General features: G+C 46.3%; 1 protein-coding gene across 3 annotated transcripts in view; it reads left to right on the top strand.

Moving 5' to 3' along the window:
- LOC146830503 (1-phosphatidylinositol 4,5-bisphosphate phosphodiesterase gamma-1-like) overlaps window positions 1–19833 on the top strand; it is a 695332-nt gene that overhangs the window by 222491 nt on the left and 453008 nt on the right. For all 3 annotated transcript variants that reach the window (XM_085604690.1, XM_085604691.1, XM_085604692.1), the window contains one exon: window positions 7240–7333. In XM_085604690.1, the coding sequence (XP_085460816.1) occupies window positions 7240–7333 (94 nt within the window). The remainder of the gene's footprint in view (window positions 1–7239; window positions 7334–19833) is intronic.

A 19833-nucleotide genomic window follows, 5' to 3' on the forward strand; every position in this document is an offset into this window, starting at 1 on the left:
ACCTATTGCATTGCAAATGCTTGTTTTTACTGGGTGGCAGCTTTGCTCCAGGGAAAATAGCATGTATTAGCCGCAGGGTAAGACATGCTCTATGCAAAAAATTGAACTGAATTAATTTAAACCTGGCATTGTGCAACACTTTTGGGAAGTAGGTCAACGTCTTCCTCCAAGTCACTCTATCAAAAGAGGGCCCTAAGTCATCCACCCATCACTGGTGTAGTGTAGTCACGCCTGCTCGAGGGCCTATAAAGTAGGGCAGCTGCCCTCGTCTTCCCTGTTATGAGGGATAAATACCGAAGACATTAGTGTTCCGGAGGTTCCGCGGACCCAGAGCCCGACCATGCATGCACCCTGCCAGTCAATGCCCCATATAAAATCCTTACTCTAGTTGACCTTCAACAAACTGCCTCACAGACCCTGGAGGACATGACACAGCTCTGGAATCCTTAATGGAGCAGTGTCAATCTTCTCTCTGTTTAAGCCTAATAACATGCTCTGTTTATCCTATTGTTTTTCAGTTGATTTTTTTTTATAGAATAGTGTTTTCAGTAGCATGTACTTTAAGACTGACTTTGGTTAATTGTAGGTTTATTTTTTTTTTTTAATAAAAAAGCAGGAAACATAGAACATGTTGTCTCTTGTAGGCATGTTTTCTTTGTTTACATTTCTTTTTCAAAATTAAAAGTATACATTTCCCACATGAGTAGAAGATATTCTAATACTTATGGATTCAGAGAGAGTACCCATGTTCTAGTAATGCAACTACATGTAGTATCTTTTCCTTCCAGATAGATATTTTATTAGATCTATGGTTTCATTTACAGGCTGTTGGGCGGCCTGCCGGGTCCGTGGTGGCCATCACATATACTGCTTAGTGGCGGACTACTCACCTTATCCAGAGAAAGTGTCTGGCAGATATCTCTACGGAGAGTCTTTCAACCAATGTGATGGATACACTTTTGGCATGTCTAAATGTTGAGCGGGCCAACATGTTGACGTAGCCCACTATGCATTCTTTTGTCTGTCTCAGTCATAGTGATATTTTTTATTGAAGCAGAAAACAATAAATGTCCCTAATAGAGACATAGAGAGTTTTATCCCTGCTCAATGGAGACATTTTCCTGCCTTGAGCCACCTTACTTCACCTGGTGGACTTGGCAGGGAAAATCGGTGTTAGGCTGTCAGGGCTAAGATTTTCCAGAGCAGAGCCAGCTTAGGTTCCGCCACCTGATACACCATAGCTGGCCTATCTGTAATGAGGCATGGAAGCTATGAGATGCCAAGACAAAGCAAATATATCAATACACTTGCATCTACCTCTCCATTTCCACTTTGGATCTCATGTTTACACATTCAATCAACACAGCAATATACATAAATCAAATTTGCCTCCTTACTTTTAACCTACCTGATTTACTAAAAGGGAACAAAACATGTAACAGTGAAGTAAAATACAGCTAGAAAAACAGACATTGCTCCTTCCTGGACCCAGCAGAGTCCATATCGCACAGCGTTTCTTCGGTTTGGGCTTTTCCGTGATGCTGATTCTGACATCTGGGCTATCCCTTATCAAGGGTGTTTTGTTCATTTTCCCTGCTCGTTGACATAATTTATTCTGTGCGCCGTGGATGATAGTTACCAGGCATTGCATTGACACAGTTGTTTTTCCATACTTCAAAAACAACCTTTTTTCATATATTATAGATGTACACATCGCTATCTGAACAGCATCATGGCTATACCGTTATAATCGTCTAAATACAAGTTAGTAGCCCTGAGGAAGACTTGGATAAAGACGAAACACATGTTGGCAGTGCTCGGACTTGACTACATATTGTTAAGGCTGCATTTAGTCTAATTCACATACTGTTAACTTGTTTATTTTTTTCATGTAAGACACATAGGATATTGTCAAGATTGTATCTGTTCCGCCATTTTTATCACTTTTTATGTCTAATAAAATAGTTTTTCGTAGAGACATTTTGACTACGATTTCGTAATTTAAAATGTTTTGTGCTCCAGACTTGTATTGGATGTTTTATGTGTCAATGTCCATGATTGCACCTCTTTGCAGCTGGAGTGCTGTCTGTTGTAACACATGAGAAGTTCAATTACTGACCACAATTTGTGGGGGGTTTCAGTGCTGGTTGTATTGTCCCACTTCTGCTACTTTTTGTAATAGATCCATATCCCACCATTCCTTGCACTGGTAGTGCTGCAAATCTTTGTTTCCATTTATTTGTGATCCTGATTAGGATCCTACATTTTTCCAAACCAAATGAGGTTTAGGAGGGAGGAGGGCAGTGTGTTTATGCTTTAGGCAGCACTAGGAATGCCAATAAGTAACTTCTGTTTGGGCATTGTACGATCCTATAGGATTGTACAGTTAATAGTCATAAAACAAAGAATAGATTAGGAAGCAACTCCTTACCTCACTATGTCATCATCGTGAGTTGGTAAAATAGACGAGGAACTGACAGCAGACGATCATTAACCAAATGGTCTTCTACAGTCAGAGCTTCTTGCCTATCATGGTGGCTGCTTTAGCATCTTAACCTAGAAGATTTTTAGACTCCCAAGGAGAACCAAGGCCTCCCCTCTGCTACATAGCCTGCACTGGCTCCCTCAGCTATGGAACACGCTGCCTGAGGTGCTGCGCAAGGAGGGGAACCTCCTGCGGTTTAGAAGGATGCTAAAAACATTGCTGTTTAAAAGGATCCTGTGTGTAATTTAGATCAGAGTGTGCCTTTCATTCTATGTTGCCGAGTGTATTGTTGTTAACATCGATTTCCGAGCGCCTAGAGACCTGCAGGTGATTGGGCGCGATACAAATCCAAAATAACAATAACAATAACAAGATAGTGCTTTGCAAAGGTATGAATAGACTTCCATGTCCCGCAGATGTCACTCAGAGGCACACTTCTTAACTAAGCAGCAGTAGCTGCATTCCCTCTAGATGAATGAGTGTTCGCTAAACCTTATAATTTCTTCTGAACTAACTGATAACATAATACTATAGAGGATACAATCAGAGATTGTTTTGAGGTGGGAAACAATATTCAGATTGAACCATAACTAACACTGACTTTTTTAGACCTTCTTGAGAATTTTGCATGGTCTAAATAAAACCCCAGGGCTCTCTTTATATCTAGGGTATGAGGAGACCCATTGGTGGAGTAATATGGCTACTTAAGTAAACTGTTAACGAGTTAGTCGCAGTTCCATGAAACTCAGAGAGAACAATGGGGGCTTTGGTATCATTCGTTCATAACCTATATTGTGGGCAATATAAAACAGTGCAGGATTTTTGAAACAACCGTGCAAAACTCTTAAAGTGCTTATTTAATCCAATAATGCGATGAAGATGGGATGTGAAACAAATCGGTCATTTCACATGCATGAACTACTGTTTCTGAGGTGATGTTAGGACAACATCTGAATAAATATTGACAAAGTAAGTGGCCAATTACCCAGCCATCCGCTTGTGAAAAGGTCAGGCGTTTGGGTATCACATGGTGGTCTACTGAAACATCTTCCTAAGGGAGACTGAAATATTTATTGTCAGGCCATGCAGACAGAGGATCAGAGGATAGGCTATGATGTCATTTCCTCTTCCTGCAGATAGGGACACCATGAGGTTCGAGATGAGAAGAGCTATTTGCATGTTCCGAACGCACAGATCTCATAACGGACCTTCTGACCTTTAGGCGGAATCTGAAGACGTGGCTTTTCCAGCTTTAGGCTTTTTCTGGTTCTGTGGTTGGGGGCGACTGTCTGTCAGAGGTTATGGTGGTCTTTTCTCAGAGCCAGGACACTCTTCGGAGTAGCCGCGCGCTCTACTAATTCCAGATAACAGAACATAAGTGAGGGGCAGCAGTGGGAGAGGCTAACTGTAGGTAAGGAAACAGGACGCTCAAGTAACTTTGTAGGTGAAATGAGCAGAGTGTGTGAGCAGGAGAGAGAGCAGAAGACTACAGTGGTCAAGATGAAGAGAGGTTGGGGGATTCCAGGGAAGGCGCAGAAGAAAGTGGAATAGGAGACCCAAAAGCCTTCACCTGTAAGGCATTTGGAAGAGACAAGCATGAGGTATGAGGTCTGATCACAGGGGTTAAAACCCAAGGTAGGGGCCGAGGGGGAAATATCACACAGGGGGCAGTGGCTGTTCAGGAAGCCTGATAGTGTTCAGCTCAGTGTGATATGGACAAAAAGTACAATGAGATGAACATGTGGGAAGGTAAAGACTACAGGCGCCATGTCTTGGTGAGATTATTGAGTAATGAAAATGCATTGAATATGAAAATAAAATGGGAGGCCCTGTAGGGTTTTGGGAGGAACAGTGTAAGGGGTGTGAATGTGATGCAAGGAGCAGAACCCAGAGTCCAGGTTTGGTAGAACAGAGAGAGGGTTAGTATTTGGAGCAAGCAGGGATAGAGGCAGGAATGGAGGGGGCCAGATTGTTGAGGGTACAGACCTAATATGTCGAATAGAGTGGTACTAAAGTACACCTGAGGCCACCTGAGTCCCTGGGGCCAGGAAAATAGCATGGTAGACCAAGAATAGCCAACCACAAGATTGTCACTTTACCCCTGTGCTGACAACCTCGACCTAGTTGCATTAATGAGACTCAGCAGAGAAGAGGAAAGGAAGGCTCGCTATCCATGCGGTTGAGAGATTAGAGTTGGTGGGTGGTTGCTGAGGATAAGGTTGTTTCATCGGTATTTCGGTGGGTTTGGAGGTGTTCTGTGAGGCGCAACACACTCGCCGGTCATCTATACCTCTGTGAGTGCCTTGTATACCATACCTGACCTCATAACAATGGTACCAGCCAGCAGGGTCTGCTGCTGGAATTACCTTAACCTCAGACAGCAGTAGAAACCCATATGGTACTGATTAGTGGCATGAAACTGAGAATAGTGAATCAAGGGCAAGAACCTCTGAGGGTATGCAAAAGTCCCTTTCAGAGACCCCAACTCCCTCGTTATAACATCCACATCCTGGCCTGTTCCATCACACACTTAATTTCTACCAAGTCCAGAGTTCTAGGAGAGACGAGTAAAGTACCCCTAGGAAAGGCAACGAGTCGATTTCAGTGTCAGAATCGGGATGTATGCCTTTTCTTTTTGATCCTCTCAGATAAGATAAATCCCTCGCAATCTCACCAAGTACTTTATTCCTACCAAATTTCTCCCTCGGGTAATTGACTGATGCAGGTGAAAGAGACCCAAGCACTGGTGATAACTGGATACCACCCATAGTGCCTTCAACCCTCACAAGACGTTCGGGTTGATGGATGCTCCCAAGACGATGGGCCTGGGGGTTAGACCCGGTTTTGCTCCACCTGAACCTCAGTCTATTATTCTCCCCACACCTCCTCAACTGCGTTCCTGACCATCCCCCCCGAAACTTCCACCCCCCAATGCATTTTTGCTCTTCTCATCCTCTACCCCACAAGCCGCTCCCCACCGGACTCTCCTGGCATCTTTCCTGATCACCTGCAAACTGCTCTTGTAATCCACAAGGAGTTTCAGGACTCTCTGCCCTGTTGGTAACCTGGCACTCCCACCCTGCCACCTATTCGTAGAGCAGTGTTTCCCAATCTGTAGGTCACCACCCACTGATGGGTTTCCAGCCAATTTATGGTGGGTCGCGAAAGTCCAAGCGAGAAATAAAGATGCCTTTAAATTCTGTATTTATCTCGTCACATTTACTGGCTTCTAAGACAGAGGTAAAGTGTCAGGCTATGTTTTCTGACAAATTGCTTCTTATTGTTTTACTATGGGATTGGTGTTAAAAACTCCACTCACTTTGCAGTCAAACAAGAAGAAGTAAAAGGAATTATGTGACAATCTTGCTGAGCACAGGGGTTATGAAAGGAAAGGCTATATGGTGTTGTTTTTTGCAACACACAACAAATTTTAACACCTGTTAATAAACTGTATACATTCAGTAGCTGGGAAAGTACAAATTATGCACTTTTTTGTAGTTCTGAAGTGTTCTGAAAACAGAGATTTTAATAGAATCAAAACAAATCAAGACACTTTGCTTGGTGATGCACAAATGATAATATTTGCAGAAACACGATTTCATCCATTATGATTTGTGTGCTATTTAGTTTTATCCGTAAAACTGTATGTATGTGCACATTTAGAGATCATTTCAGTTGAACATGTGCTGTCTGTAAACGACAGTGTGCTATCATACAGTGCTTTGGTTACATTCAAAAAGTGCCTGCTCATGCCCATTAAAGTTAGGTGGGTCGCAAAAGTTTGTTGTTTTAAAAATTGTTTGTAGTTTTAAAAAGTTCGGAAAACACTGCCCTAGAGGCTTGTAACCCAGCCTGCAGGCGCAGGACAGTGATGAAGACATACATGTGGGCACATATGTGTGATGCTGCGTATTGGCAGTAGCTTGCAGTCGGCCATGGAGTGCCCCACTCTCACCGCCAAAGGGCCCACATGGAACCATCGATGATGCCACCTGCAGTCCTTCGTCTATTGGGGGTAAGGTCAGAGTGCCGTGGCATGCTGGTGCCAGACTAGTGTAGCCGAATGTCAGGAACTCCCTGCCTAGAGAGTGACTATACTGCCACCCACACCACAGGACTCCAGCTGCACCTTTATTCACTGACCATATATATATATTTAACAATAATTTAAATGTTTAACTATTTTTCATAATTGTATTTAATTCAAAATTATTCCCTATGGGGGTTTTCTTTTGAGTCTCTATCTCCATTATTTTCTGTGGCAGAGTGTTGCAGTACCAGTGGTTGACTATGTGTAGTACTAAACTTACTACAGAAGTGTAAGTTATTACAAAACTGACGTTTGTGAATCCCGAAAAGTAAAACTGTACAAATACTCTAAAGGTGCAGTTGCCCGTTACTTTGAACTGTTTGCAAATGGAAAAACCCATTGTGAAAAGAAACTCTGTTTTCATTCCTTCAAGGGCCAGGCTTGGCTCAGCCTCCCAGGAGCATCAGAGCTCCTCAGCAGCAAACCATCCATGGATAATATTGTGCTTCTAGCACTGGAAGAGCAGGCCCCCCACACAGCCCTGAAACCAGCTCCCTCACCCCCACTGTTCTGGCGTTTTTCCAGAGTCCGCTGTATGGTGCTTGTTAAAACTGCAGAATGGCAGCACTTTGTACGTGAAAACAGGTTATCATGAGGGAAGATGCCATGTGTTTGGTGAATAAATGCTATGTATTGCCTCTAACCTTGTGCCTGGTGTTCTCAGCCTTCTGCGAGGATGATGTCACAACATGGATAACAGGATTGACCTGGCTAGCTGCAGACACACAGAAGGCCCCGAACCCCCTTCAGGTGGAGAGGTGAGCATCTTTGTACCACTACAGGCACTTAAGTAGTTTCAGTTCTTTTTTTCTGGAATAATATAGCTGAATAGACCGCTGTGCAGGGATATAACGGGGGCGAAGGTCTTTACCAACTGGAATAGCTGGAGGCAGAAGGGCTTTAATGCTATTACAGCATTCACTGGGAGAAATGTTTAAAATAAATAGGTAGAAACAGGAAGATAAAAGTTGTATTGTTGGGGCATAAGATATGTAGCATCTGTTTTTGGCCCTTACCCATTCCATTGTCTATATTTTTCGCCGATAATTGTGTAATCCATGTTCTCAAGTGTATTACCAAATATACATTGAATATTTTCACACAAGGTTTAAAAATGTAAATGCACCTCAGACTGGTCATGAGGAGGGCAGAAGGCAATGACTATGGCGGCGACCATAGGAGAGGTCCTCGATTCTCTGCAGACGCCCTCCACAATGGGCCATATTACACATAGGGCACACTGCCCTGGTCTGCGCTGGGGCACACCTCTAACAGCACGCCATGCGCATACCGGCTCAGTGTGCCCTATTACAACAAATGCACTGTTTCCAGTGGATGCCCTAACCCTGCCTGCACTGGGAAGAGTGCATTACTGAAAGATATGGTGAATGTATGACATTGTTCTGCATTCTGTCCATCAATTGTTGTTTTTGCATTACTGAAAGATAGACCAGCTGTTTGAAGCCACTGGTCTGCCTTTCACTGCAGCTGGCGGACCCGGACTCCCTTTCAAGGGAAGCCAGGGATCCCTATGCCGGCGAGTGCAGAGGGATGCTTGGCGGTGCTTAGGAGCCCACTCCCCCTCCAAGTGGGCACACTTGGAGGGCACAATTGCTGTGTGCAACTCATACATAGTGCACAGCCAGGCATCTTGCCTCCTCCGGCATCAATAACATGGTGCAGGTCCTGAGGCAAAGGATTCCCTCATTTGCATGGGGCCACACCCCCATTCAAATAAGGGAATACGCCTTTGTTATCACTCTGGCACATCTTTTGCACTGCACGATCCATATTACAGAAGAGCACAAACATCTGCACACGCATCTACGGTCCCTTTATGACGCCTTTTGCGCCTCAGGGGCACTTTTTATACTATGGCCCTTGAGTGCTGGCCATTTCTCCCTTACCTTACATACAGGTAAATCTGGTTCACTCACGGTGTCCTCTCCTGGGCATTCCCCCAAGGGAAGCTACTGTAGGATGATTCCCTCTTTGGTCCAGATAGGGTCCAGAGGACCAGCCAGAGAGCATCATACACCCAAAAATTGACCATTTCATGTCAGAGAAAAAGTCATCCTTTGCAACAGAACCGACGTTGACACAAACAAGGTGAGTACAGGCATGGGCGTACACTCAGCCAGTGGACCAGTCTCCCTACTTAGACCATCCAAAAATACTTCTTTATAACCGCAGTCAGTAGTTTATTATCATGCCAGATGCAACAACTAAATCACCGCAGTATAATAGCACCACAACAATTACCTCCTCCATTCAACAACTTCACCTCCTCCGTCGTTTCAGCACTTAGACCAGTCTGATGACCCAGACTCATATCAACGGAGTACCTATGATACGCATGACCCATATCTAAAGCTTCGGCTAGCCGGAGATGGGGATAATCTTAAGGAAGTTTACCATTTCAACCCACAAGCCAACGCTGACTTAGATCCCTGTCTTGCTAAGGCTTCCCTCTCCGGGATGACACCACTGCGTATCATGCTGTTATCCAAAAGCTGACAGACCACCACAAAGTAAAATGTCATGGTGTCAAGGAGGATGATGACTTTCTGGTGGAGATACTCTCTAAGACAGAGAGATCTGTCCAGTACTACAAATGCTTAAAAGCATGACCTGGCACAGTACTGAAAAGTTCAAGGACCCAGTCACGGTAGGAGTCGTCACCCCAAGGGTCAAAAAGAAATATAATGCTTCTCCTGTTGACCCCGTGTACATCAGGGGACATGTCCCACTAGACTCCTAGGTTGTGCACATAGCCATGAATAGAGTTTGCACCCAGGCAGCTGTGGATGGCCCTCCTTTAGATAAGGAGAGCAAAAAGATTGATGCACAAGGGAAGCGAGTAGCTGAGGTGGCAGCTACCCAGTGGAGAGTTGCCGAATCTTCTCTGCTCCTTTGCAGTGATAGATACCACTGGGAGGAGATGGAACAGTTGGTGAAGCACCCACTAGAGGCACATAGCCAAAGGGGACCAGAACTTGTGGCAGAGGGGAAAGTGATCTCCGGTATCATCAAATCACTGTAACTCCCCGTGCCTAACAAAAATGAATGTGTTCATTTGTAACGAGACTGGTGCTCATGTAAAGCGCTCTGAGCCCGATGTCACTGGTCTAGTTTGCGCAATGTAAAACAAAAAAATAAAAAAATAAAATAACAATCGAGGCAGCCTGGATTCCTCTGACACTGCCCTCAGGTAACTGAACACCGGCATCATACTCTGCCACCCGGCGTAACCAACCTAGAGCTCAGTCAGCTGAACCAGAGCACCCTGTCAGAGCACTTTGAAATGGACATCCTGCAGCATGTCATCCTGCATCCTGTCATCCTGCATCCTGTCATCCTGCTGCCCTGCAGATGAGACCACATGGCGGTTCCTTCCCTCAGTGATGCCTGCTTCCATATCCTCATCCATCAGGCATATCACTGATACCTGCGCGTTGTGGTACGTGGACAACACTACTAATTTAAAGCTAGCTCATTCTGGGTCACAGCAGCCCTAAGGCGACTCACCAAGTGCTTGGCAGGGATGGGGCACCCCTGCGCCGCCACGCCATTCACATATTTCCATACTTGGAGGACTGTCTGATTGAAAGCAGCAGCCAAAAGCAATGTCTAGCACTCACTCACAGGCAGTGACACTGTTACACACACTAGCGTTCACAGCTAATGCAAAAAAGCTGCATCTCCAACGTCTCCAAACCAGGTGCTAAAGACTGCAACAGGGACAACCTCCCCAAAGCAGGAGAGGGTGATGGCATTCCGGAAGTTGCTGCCTGTTTTTTAGGCATCACGTTCCGTCAGGATGATAATGAAACAGTTGGATGGGATGGCTTCTTGCATAGCTATCGTTCCTGGGTAGGGCTCCCCATGCGTCCACTACAAATGCGTTTAGCGAGGCAGTGGTCACAAGCAGAGGGTCAAATGTAAGAGCTAATGTTGGTGGAGCTGAGTGGTCAGCAAAGCCTAGAATACTGGAACAAGCAGCTCCTGTTACAGGACCCTAGTCAAACCTTAACCATAGGGGGCCATTCCCACTGGTGCTTCCTTCACTTGGTGTGGGCACACCTCAACCACATGATGGCCCAGGGTGTCTGGATGCAGGAACAACAAGGTTGCTATATCAATTACCTGGAATTGGCAACAATCCAATTGTACTCGGAGCGTTTTACATCCTTATTAAGTGGAAAAAAGGCCTTAATGGCAAACAACAATGACCTTCGTGTATTATATCCAGAATCAAGACAGGACCCATTTGAAGTAAGCAATCCGTATTAACTCAGAAAATGTGGCATTGGGCCATTCGCAGTCACATTCACTTGTTTGCAGAACATATGCCTAGAGTGAACACCAACTTGCAGACCTGCTAAGCAAGACACCACCACAAGTCCATGAATGGGAGCTGAATCCCTAAGTACCTCACAGTACTTCCAGAAATTTAGAATGCCCAGTCAATGGGTTTGCCACCATGGAAAACACAAAATATCAAGTCCATGAATGGGAGCTGAATCCCTAAGTACCTCACAGTACTTCCAGAAATTTAGAATGCCCAGTCAATGGGTTTGCCACCATGGAAAACACAAAATATCAAGCTTCAACTCCCAGTAGCCACATCCACAATCCAAGGACAATACCTATGGATGGTTTGGTCAGGGGTCATTGCCTACACTTTTCTTTCTCTTCCCCAGATTCCACATATAGTGAGGAAAATGAGCCAAACATCCATGACCCTCATTCAAGCCGCCCCAACTTTGGCAAGACAACTGTGGTACTGGATACTTCTGGAGATCTCAACCAGTCCACACGGAACTGCCACTGTGACAGGCCTCCTGAAGAAAACAAGTTACTTACCTGTAACTTTGGTTCCCCAGTATTGGTAACTTTCATAGATTCTCATGCTTTGTATCATTCCCCGTCGTCGGAATGGGAGCCTCGGTAAACAAAAAATATATCATAACCATAGAAACAAAAGAGAAAATAGGCTTAGGCCTCATCTCATTTTGTAGTATATCACCCTCTTTGTGTAAAAAGAGACCAAACTTTTGCCAGGACCAATCAGCACAGCCTCACCCTTTGGAACCTTCCTGAGAGAGCTCAGAGCCTCAGATTTTCGTAGCCGTTGTGCAAACAGCCACTACCTCAGTAAACCGGCAGAGCTTTCCCAGGGGAGGCGCATGAGAATCTATGAAAGTTACCAATACTGGGGAACCAAAGTTACAGTTAAGTAACTTGTTTTCTTACCCCAGTATTGGAACTTTCATAGATTCTCATGCTTTGTATCAGAAGAGTTAGCAGTAAATCACAAAAGCACATTTTGGTAGACACTTGGCCTTACATAACCATCTCAGTGTACAGTAAAAACTAGTACATGGTAAACAAGAAAAAACAATCATTACTGAACCAAATGTGCTTACCAGGATGGAGGGATTGTAGGGAAAGCTCACCTCTCAATGAAAAAGATTCCTGAGGACTGCTTGACCAACAGCCGCGTCATCTCGTCCCACCGACTCCAGGCAGTAGTGTTTCGTGAAGGTGTGTACACTGCTCCACGTTGCTGCCCTGCAAATGTCTTTGATAGCCACTCCAGCAAAAAGAGCCACTGAAGACGCCATCGCTCTTGTAGAATGAGCACGGGCCCGTCTGTCCAAAGGTTTGCCCGCAGCCTGATGACAGAAATTGAATTGCACTGGAGATCCAGCGGGAAATGCCACTCTTAGCGAGAGGCAATCCCTTCCGTGGTGCACTGTAGGAAATAAATAACTGTGTAGACTTCCTGAAAGATCGTGTGCGCTCGAGATAGAATTTCAGACATCTCTGGACATCCAAAGAATGCAATGTTCGTTCCGCCTGGGTAGAAGGACGTGGAAAAAAGGAATTCAAAATCAAGGGTTCATTCAGATGAAAATTCGGGATGAATTTTGGTTTGGTTCTCAATATTCTTGAACTGCAGAAATGGCTCCACTATGGACAGAGCCTGGAGTTCACTAACCCTTCTAGCCGATGTCAACGCTAAGAGGAGGGCTAGCTTCCAAGAGAGGAACTTCAAGTCCGCCCTGTGAATCGGCTCAAAGGGAGCTTTCATAAGCTGAGCCAGTACTAGGTTGAGCTGCCAGATCGGTGGAGGTGCTCGGATCGGAGGATACATCCGAAACAACCCTTTAAGGAACTGTTTTACAATCCTCGCGGACCATAGAGATGGCCCCGATGTCTTTCGTCGAAAACGGGATATGGCAGCCAGATGTACCTTGACAGAAGAGTGCGCCAGACCTGATTTAGCCAGCGACAGGATGTAAGGTAAAACCTGATGTGGCAGGGATTTATAAGGATGGAGTTTATTCCTCTGGCACCACAGACAAAACCTCTTCCATTTTGCCCTGTATGTCTTATTAGTGCTTGGCGCCCGCGCCTGAGACAAAACATCCCTGCACTCCCTGGAGAGATTCAGATGACGGAATTCTCTGTATTCAGGAGCCACGCTGTCAAGTGTAGTGACTTCGGATCCGGATGGAGCACCTGTCCCTGATCCTGCGACAACAGAGATGGAATCAGCGGCAAGCGAATTGGGCGATCCTGGGAGAGAAGCAGGAGTTCCGTGAACCAGAACTGCCGGGCCCACGCTGGAGCAGTGAGAATCATCTTGCACGGTTCCGCCTTGACCTTCCTGAGAACTCGATGAATGAGAGGAATGGGAGGAAAAGCGTAGCAAAATGCGCCGAACCAAGCAATCGAAAGGGCATTCCCCAGAGATCCTCGATGGGGAACCTTGCTTGCGTAAAACCGACATTTGGCGTTCTCCGGGGATGCAAAGAGGTCTATGGTCGGAGTACCCCATATCTCAAACACTCCCTCCAGCGTGGCTTGGTCTAATTCCCACTCGTGAGTCACTTCCGTCTGAGTGATGTTGAGGCATCCTGATAGGTGCTCGGCTTGCAGGGTGATCTTGTGAGAAATCGCAAAATCCCAGATCGTCTGAGCTTCCTTGGATAGAGTTCGCAATCTTGTTCCCCCTTGCTTGTTGATGTAGTGCATGGCCGTCGTATTGCCCGTCCGGACCAGGACTGCACGATTCTGAATTCTGGGAAGGAACGCCAGCAAGGCTAAGCGAATGGCCATCAGCTCCAAGAGGTTGATGTGGTTTAGGCTCTGTGCTGGACTCCAGTGACCGCTGATCTGAAGCTCCTGGAGTACCGCTCCCCAGCCTTCTAAGGAGGCATCTGTGGTCACCACCATAGGAGACGGTGGAGTCCGGAATGTTAACCCTACTGCGATGTTCTCCTTTACCAGCCACCACTCGCAGGCCTTGCGCATACCTGGTGTTATCCACACCTTGTCGTTGAAGGACCCTTCTGCCTGGCGCCATTGTTTGTCTAACTCCTCCTGCAGAGGACGCATATGAAGCCTGCAATGCGGTATTAAAGGTATGCAGGATGATATTGATCCGAGTAAGGACTTGTACAGACGAACCGACACATATTTCCTCTGCCGCACTTGACGACCGGAGGCGATCAGCTTGCGTTGACGCTCCTCCGACGGACGAGCGGTGCATAGTGTTGTGTCCAGAATAGCTCCAAGGAACCGTTGCGACCTGGAGGGTATCAGCACCGACTTGGACCTGTTGAGCTGAAGACCCAAGTGGGCGAACAATTGAATGCAAGTTGAAACGGCTTGAGAAGTCGCCTTGAGCGATGGAGCCTTGACGAGCCAGTCGTCCAAGTATGGGAACACTTCTAGGGATTGCTTTCTGAGAAAAGCAGCGACTGGTGCCAGCATCTTCGTGAATATCCGGGGTGCAGGCCGAAGGCCAAACGGAAGCACCTTGAACTGGAAATGGCCTACTGTGAAGCGTAGATATTGCCTGTGAGCTGGGTGGATTGGAACGTGAAAGTACACATCCTCTAAATCCAGGGACGCCAAAAAATCGCCCGGATTCAGTAGACGGAGAATATCCTGGAGAGTGACCATCCTGAAGGAGAGCTTGATGAGATAGGTGTTGAGCTCCCTTAGGTCTAGTATAGGACACCACGTATCTTCCGTCTTTCGAACCAGGAAGAACCTGGAGTAGAAACCCTTGCCCCTCTGCTAAAGAGGTACCGGTTCTATCGCCCCCTTGATGAATAGTTGGTGGGCTTCGAGATGTAACAGTTGGAGATGTTTTGAGGGACGGGCGTCCGGAGCTCTCGTTGGAGGAAGATCTTGGAATTCCAACGTATGGCCACTCTGAACAATATTCAAAACCCACTGGTCCGATGTTATAAGGACCCAGCTGTCCAGACAATAGGAGATCCTGCCCCCAACCGGTGTCCTTGGTAGGGGAGGAACAGTAGTCAGAGCCAAGAGGCCGCTATTGCCTCTTGGCATTGTCTCGTCCCTGACGATTCTGACGTCCTCTCTGGGACTGACGAGAGAAAGACGCCGATTGACCTTGGCGTTGGTTCGAGTACTGAGCCTTGTATGACTGTCCTGACTGCGTTGAATACTGACGCTGGTTGCCTCTGTAAGAAGTGAACCCTCGTCCACGAGCTCCTCTGAATGGAACCTTCCTATAATTTAAGGATCCTAAGGACTTTGCTGTGTCCGTGTCCTTCTTAATGCTTTGCAGGGCCTCATCAACATGCTTGCCAAAAAGCATTTCCCCGTCAAATGGAAGGTCCAGGATCTTATTTTGGACCTCCTGACGGAACCAGGTCGCTCTTAACCTGCCTTGACGGCGCAAGACCGCTGACCCTGCCAAAGCCCTGAAAGCGGTAGAGGCTATGTCCATAGCACAATCAATGACCTCAGAGGAACATCTCTCTCCTTCCATCAGGACCTGCTTGGCCTCCTCCTGACTAGAGTCTGGTAGTAGATCCATAAACGGCTCCATGTCGCACCACATTTGGCGGTCGTACCTGCCTAGAATGGCTAATGAATTTGCTGCCCGAACCAACAAACTGGCCATGGTGGAAAATCTCTTCCCTACATTGTCCAGCCGCCTGCCATCCTTATCCGGAGGCGTAGTCAAAGGTGTTGAAGGATTCTTGGACTTGCTCTGTGCGGCTTGAGATATCACAGAGTCAGGCTTTGGTTGTCCAAGAAGACATGCAGGACTGCCCTCAGGGGCCTTGTATTTCTTCTCCAGCCGGGGAAGAACCGGGATGACAGTAGCCGGGTTCTGCATAATCTTGATTCCCTCATCCCACACATGTTCAATGATGGGAATTGACCTAACAGACTTTTTATATTGTGCCTTAAAGTCATATAAAAAACAGTCCGACTGTTCCACTGTGAGAGGCAGACCAAATCTTTTGGATGCATGCTCCATAAGATTATGGAACCCCCAATATCCGCCGGAGGCGACACGTTCGTGTCCCGCCCTGCAGCATCCGGATCTTGCATTCTAGTGTCATCAGGATCCATATCCGGATCCCCTGGATCAGTTAGTGGGACCACGTGCCCCTCATCGTCGTCATCCGTATCAACATCCTGCGTATCCTCATTGGTAGGGTCCGGACACGAAGTGTGAGGAATCACTACTGGTACCACCACTGGTGAGGTATGTCTTTAGGAAGAGGTGGCAAGTCCACTGCCGGCCCTCGCGGAACCACTGATGTAGATGGATGCACTGGTGGAACGTCAGGGTGTGATGGAAATCGAGCTCTTTAGTCCTGCAACATCATCTGCAAGTCCGTAACCAGAGCCACTGGTAAAGCTATCATGTCCTGTCTCAAAGTGCGAGGACGTACTTCCTGCTGAACATATTGTTGTTCCTCCTGCTCATCTTGTCCATAATACTCCTCAGTATCGGTCTCTTGCTGCTTTACATGCAGATCTGAGGGACTGTAGGCATCCCCATACTGCTCAACCTCATCCTCCTCCTCCGACTCATCTAGTAGCATAGATGGTGGTAAAGGCGTAACCCGCCTAGGTGATGTCATGTCAGGCGTAATTTTCAACCTTTGTATTGAAAATCCAGAAATTTGAGCCGTCGACGGTCCCGTCGACGGAGTCGTCGTCGAAGGAATCCCAAGCGTCGACGGCACGGTAGTCTTCGTCGACGGAGTATGATCGTCGACGGAGCCTTTTTCTTCGTCGACGGCAAGCTCGTCGTCGGAGCTTTCTTCATCGTCGATGGGACAACCGTCGATGGTCTCGTCGACGAACTCGTCGTCATCAGCATCGACGACGACATCGCCGTCGTTGTCATCGTCGTCGTGGTCTTCGTCATCGAAACCGCCGTCGACAGGAGCTTCATGGCAATCGTCGTCGACGACGAGAATGAAGCTATCGTAGACGATGAAACAGGAGCAGACATCGTCGACGGTCCCGTCGACGAAACCAAAGAAACAGTCTTTACTGTGGAAATCGTCGTCGACGTACCTGCTTTAATCACCGTCGACGGACGCTGTTTTTTCACCGGAGCCATCTGTGGAGTTCCTGCAGAGTGTTTCTTAGCAGGCTTTTCCTTTTGGGACGGAGGAGAAGATATAGAAACCTCCTTTTTGTCCCTAGAGGCTGTGTCCACACCAGCAGCCTGTCCCTGCCTCTCCTTTTCACTTCCGTGAGGAGATTTCATGGGACCAGCCTCCTCAGACCTTTCAGAGATCCCGTGAGGGGCTTTGACAGGGGGTTCCGCAGAGATGGAGGGAGATGACCTACCCCTCTTCTTTGATCTTCTGCAGGAGGTGCCAGAAATCGAATCCTCCTCATCTGAAGAGAGAACCTCCTTCCTGGTCTTCAGCTTTTGAAGCCATGTCAGCAATCGACCTTCTCTGTCCCGCAAAGTCTTGGTAGATAAGGTCCGACAAATCTTGCAGTCTGTGGCCTTGTGTTCAGGGTATAAGCAGTAAATACAACTCTCATGCTTATCCTCAATGAAAAGTCTCTTCTTTCCACAAGAAGCACAGGGCCTGAATAAGGCTTTCTTCTCCTTTTCTGACATAATGTCACTATAGATGTAAAAATGTAGATTTCTGAATGAAAAAAATGAGAAAGCTGAGCAGAGCTCAGTGGAGACTCCCTAGCACAACGTGCGGTAGAAAAATCTGAGGCTCTGAGCTCTCTCAGGAAGGTTCCAAAGGGTGAGGCTGTGCTGATTGGTCCTGGCAAAAGTTTGGTCTCTTTTTACACAAAGAGGGTGATATACTACAAAATGAGATGAGGCCTAAGCCTATTTTCTCTTTTGTTTCTATGGTTATGATATATTTTTTGTTTACCGAGGCTCCCATTCCGACGACGGGGAATGATACGAAGCATGAGAATCTATGAAAGTTCCAATACTGGGGTAAATGAACTTACCCATCTGGCACCTGAGGTCTTAGTATATGGTTACCTAGATTTTTCAGAGGAGCACATGCAAATCCTTTGTGAAGTGAACAAATCCTTCATACTCAGATGTTGCACAGCCAGGTGGAAAAGGTTTTTCCATTGCTGCTTAGGAAAACACACAGAGCCAGCTGAAGCATCAGTTCAGGATATTGTCTGTTACTTGCTGAATCCTCAAAAGGCAGGATCAGCACATACTTCTATTTAATCTTTATTTAGTTGTAGTATCAGCTTATAAACAAAAAAGAAAACATTTGTCCCTCTTTAAATCTCATGTGGTTAAGACTTTCATGGAGGGCCTTAAAAAAGTAATTCATTAAAGAACTGTTCCGGCCCCAGCCTGGGTCCTCAATGTAGCATTAACAAGACTGAAGGGGCCTCTGTTTTCTGCAAAACAATGGCATGCAGAAAATGGTTCTTCAAGTGGGAGGTCTCTGTCGGACATTCATTAGCCTACCCAGGAAGAAGAGGTTATTATCTCGAAACGCGTCGGCATAAGGGGCACAAGAAATAATGACCGGATTGAATTGGTTTGTTTGCCTTGATTAAATAAATCGCAAGGTTTCAACAGCAGTCGAGTGCGTCCAGGAATGCTTTTGGGCTTTGGATAAAAAAAAAATGTACGCAGCGCCCTTGATGCGCTGGATTGCACCATCCCGTAAAGAAGGGAGAGGCTGCGAGGTGGGAACGATTCCACACCTGATATGTAGCACTGCTGTTGTGGCTTAAGAGAATGAACACTTGATCTGGACTCCTACTAAGGTTTTTTCAATTGCTTTACAGAATGCCTGCAGAATTTACTGTGGATTTAAAATACTCCCGCAAATGAACTACAGACCCCAGCATGCACCTACATGAGGACTAACAAGTGCGTATTTGGCAACGCCCACTATGGGTGGGGAAAACAATGTTATGCAGAAAATGGTTCTTCAAGTTGGAGGTCTCTTTCGGACATTCATTAGCCTGCCCAGGAAGAAGAGGTTGTTACCTCGAAACGTGTCGGCATAAGGGGCACAAGAAATATTGACCGGATAGAATTGGTTTGTTTGCCTTGATTAAATAAACTGCAAGGTTTCAACAGCAGTCGAGTGCAATCAGGAATGCTTTTGGGCTTTGAAATAAAATATATATATATATATATATATATATATATATATATATATATATATATATATATATATATATATATATATATATATATATATATATATATATATATATATATATATATATATATATATGAGAAGCAAATGCCCTGGAGCTTTTTCAGTACGCACTCGCTGCAAACCAACCCTCTGGCCTTCACTGATATCACTCAGCCCCTGCAATGTGGTGAAAAATGCCTGACGCGTTTCAGGGCTTGCTGCCCCTTATTCATAGGCTGTCACGAGTCAATGGGAGGTGCTCCTTTGCACCCATTGGTTTCGCTCTTAGTGAGGAGTTCTCATAGGATGCTGGGACTTGTATTTCCCTGGAGCATTTTAAAATACCCTGAGTGGGTTCCGTTTGTACTCGTTTAATTAAAACATTTCACAATCCTTGAGTAGGATCCACAAGGCAGAGGTGAGTACTTTGATAGTGGCCTGCAGCGCTGGAACGGTTCAAAGTTGTTTCGATCCCCAGCCTCTTCTTCCAAGGTAACGAAGATGGTGCAGTGCTGACGCGGCCGGACTCCGCGTTAATTATGTGAGAAGCAAATGCCCTGGAGCTTTTTCAGTACGCACTCGCTGCAAACCAACCCTCTGGCCTTCACTGATATCACTCAGCCCCTGCAATGTGGTGAAAAATGCCTGACGCGTTTCAGGGCTTGCTGCCCCTTATTCATAGGCTGTCACGAGTCAATGGGAGGTGCTCCTTTGCACCCATTGGTTTCGCTCTTAGTGAGGAGTTCTCATAGGATGCTGGGACTTGTATTTCCCTGGAGCATTTTAAAATACCCTGA

The sequence above is a fragment of the Triturus cristatus genome, chromosome 5_1 (assembly GCF_964204655.1).
Source record: "Triturus cristatus chromosome 5_1, aTriCri1.1, whole genome shotgun sequence".
In the NCBI taxonomy this organism is placed as follows: domain Eukaryota; kingdom Metazoa; phylum Chordata; class Amphibia; order Caudata; family Salamandridae; genus Triturus; species Triturus cristatus.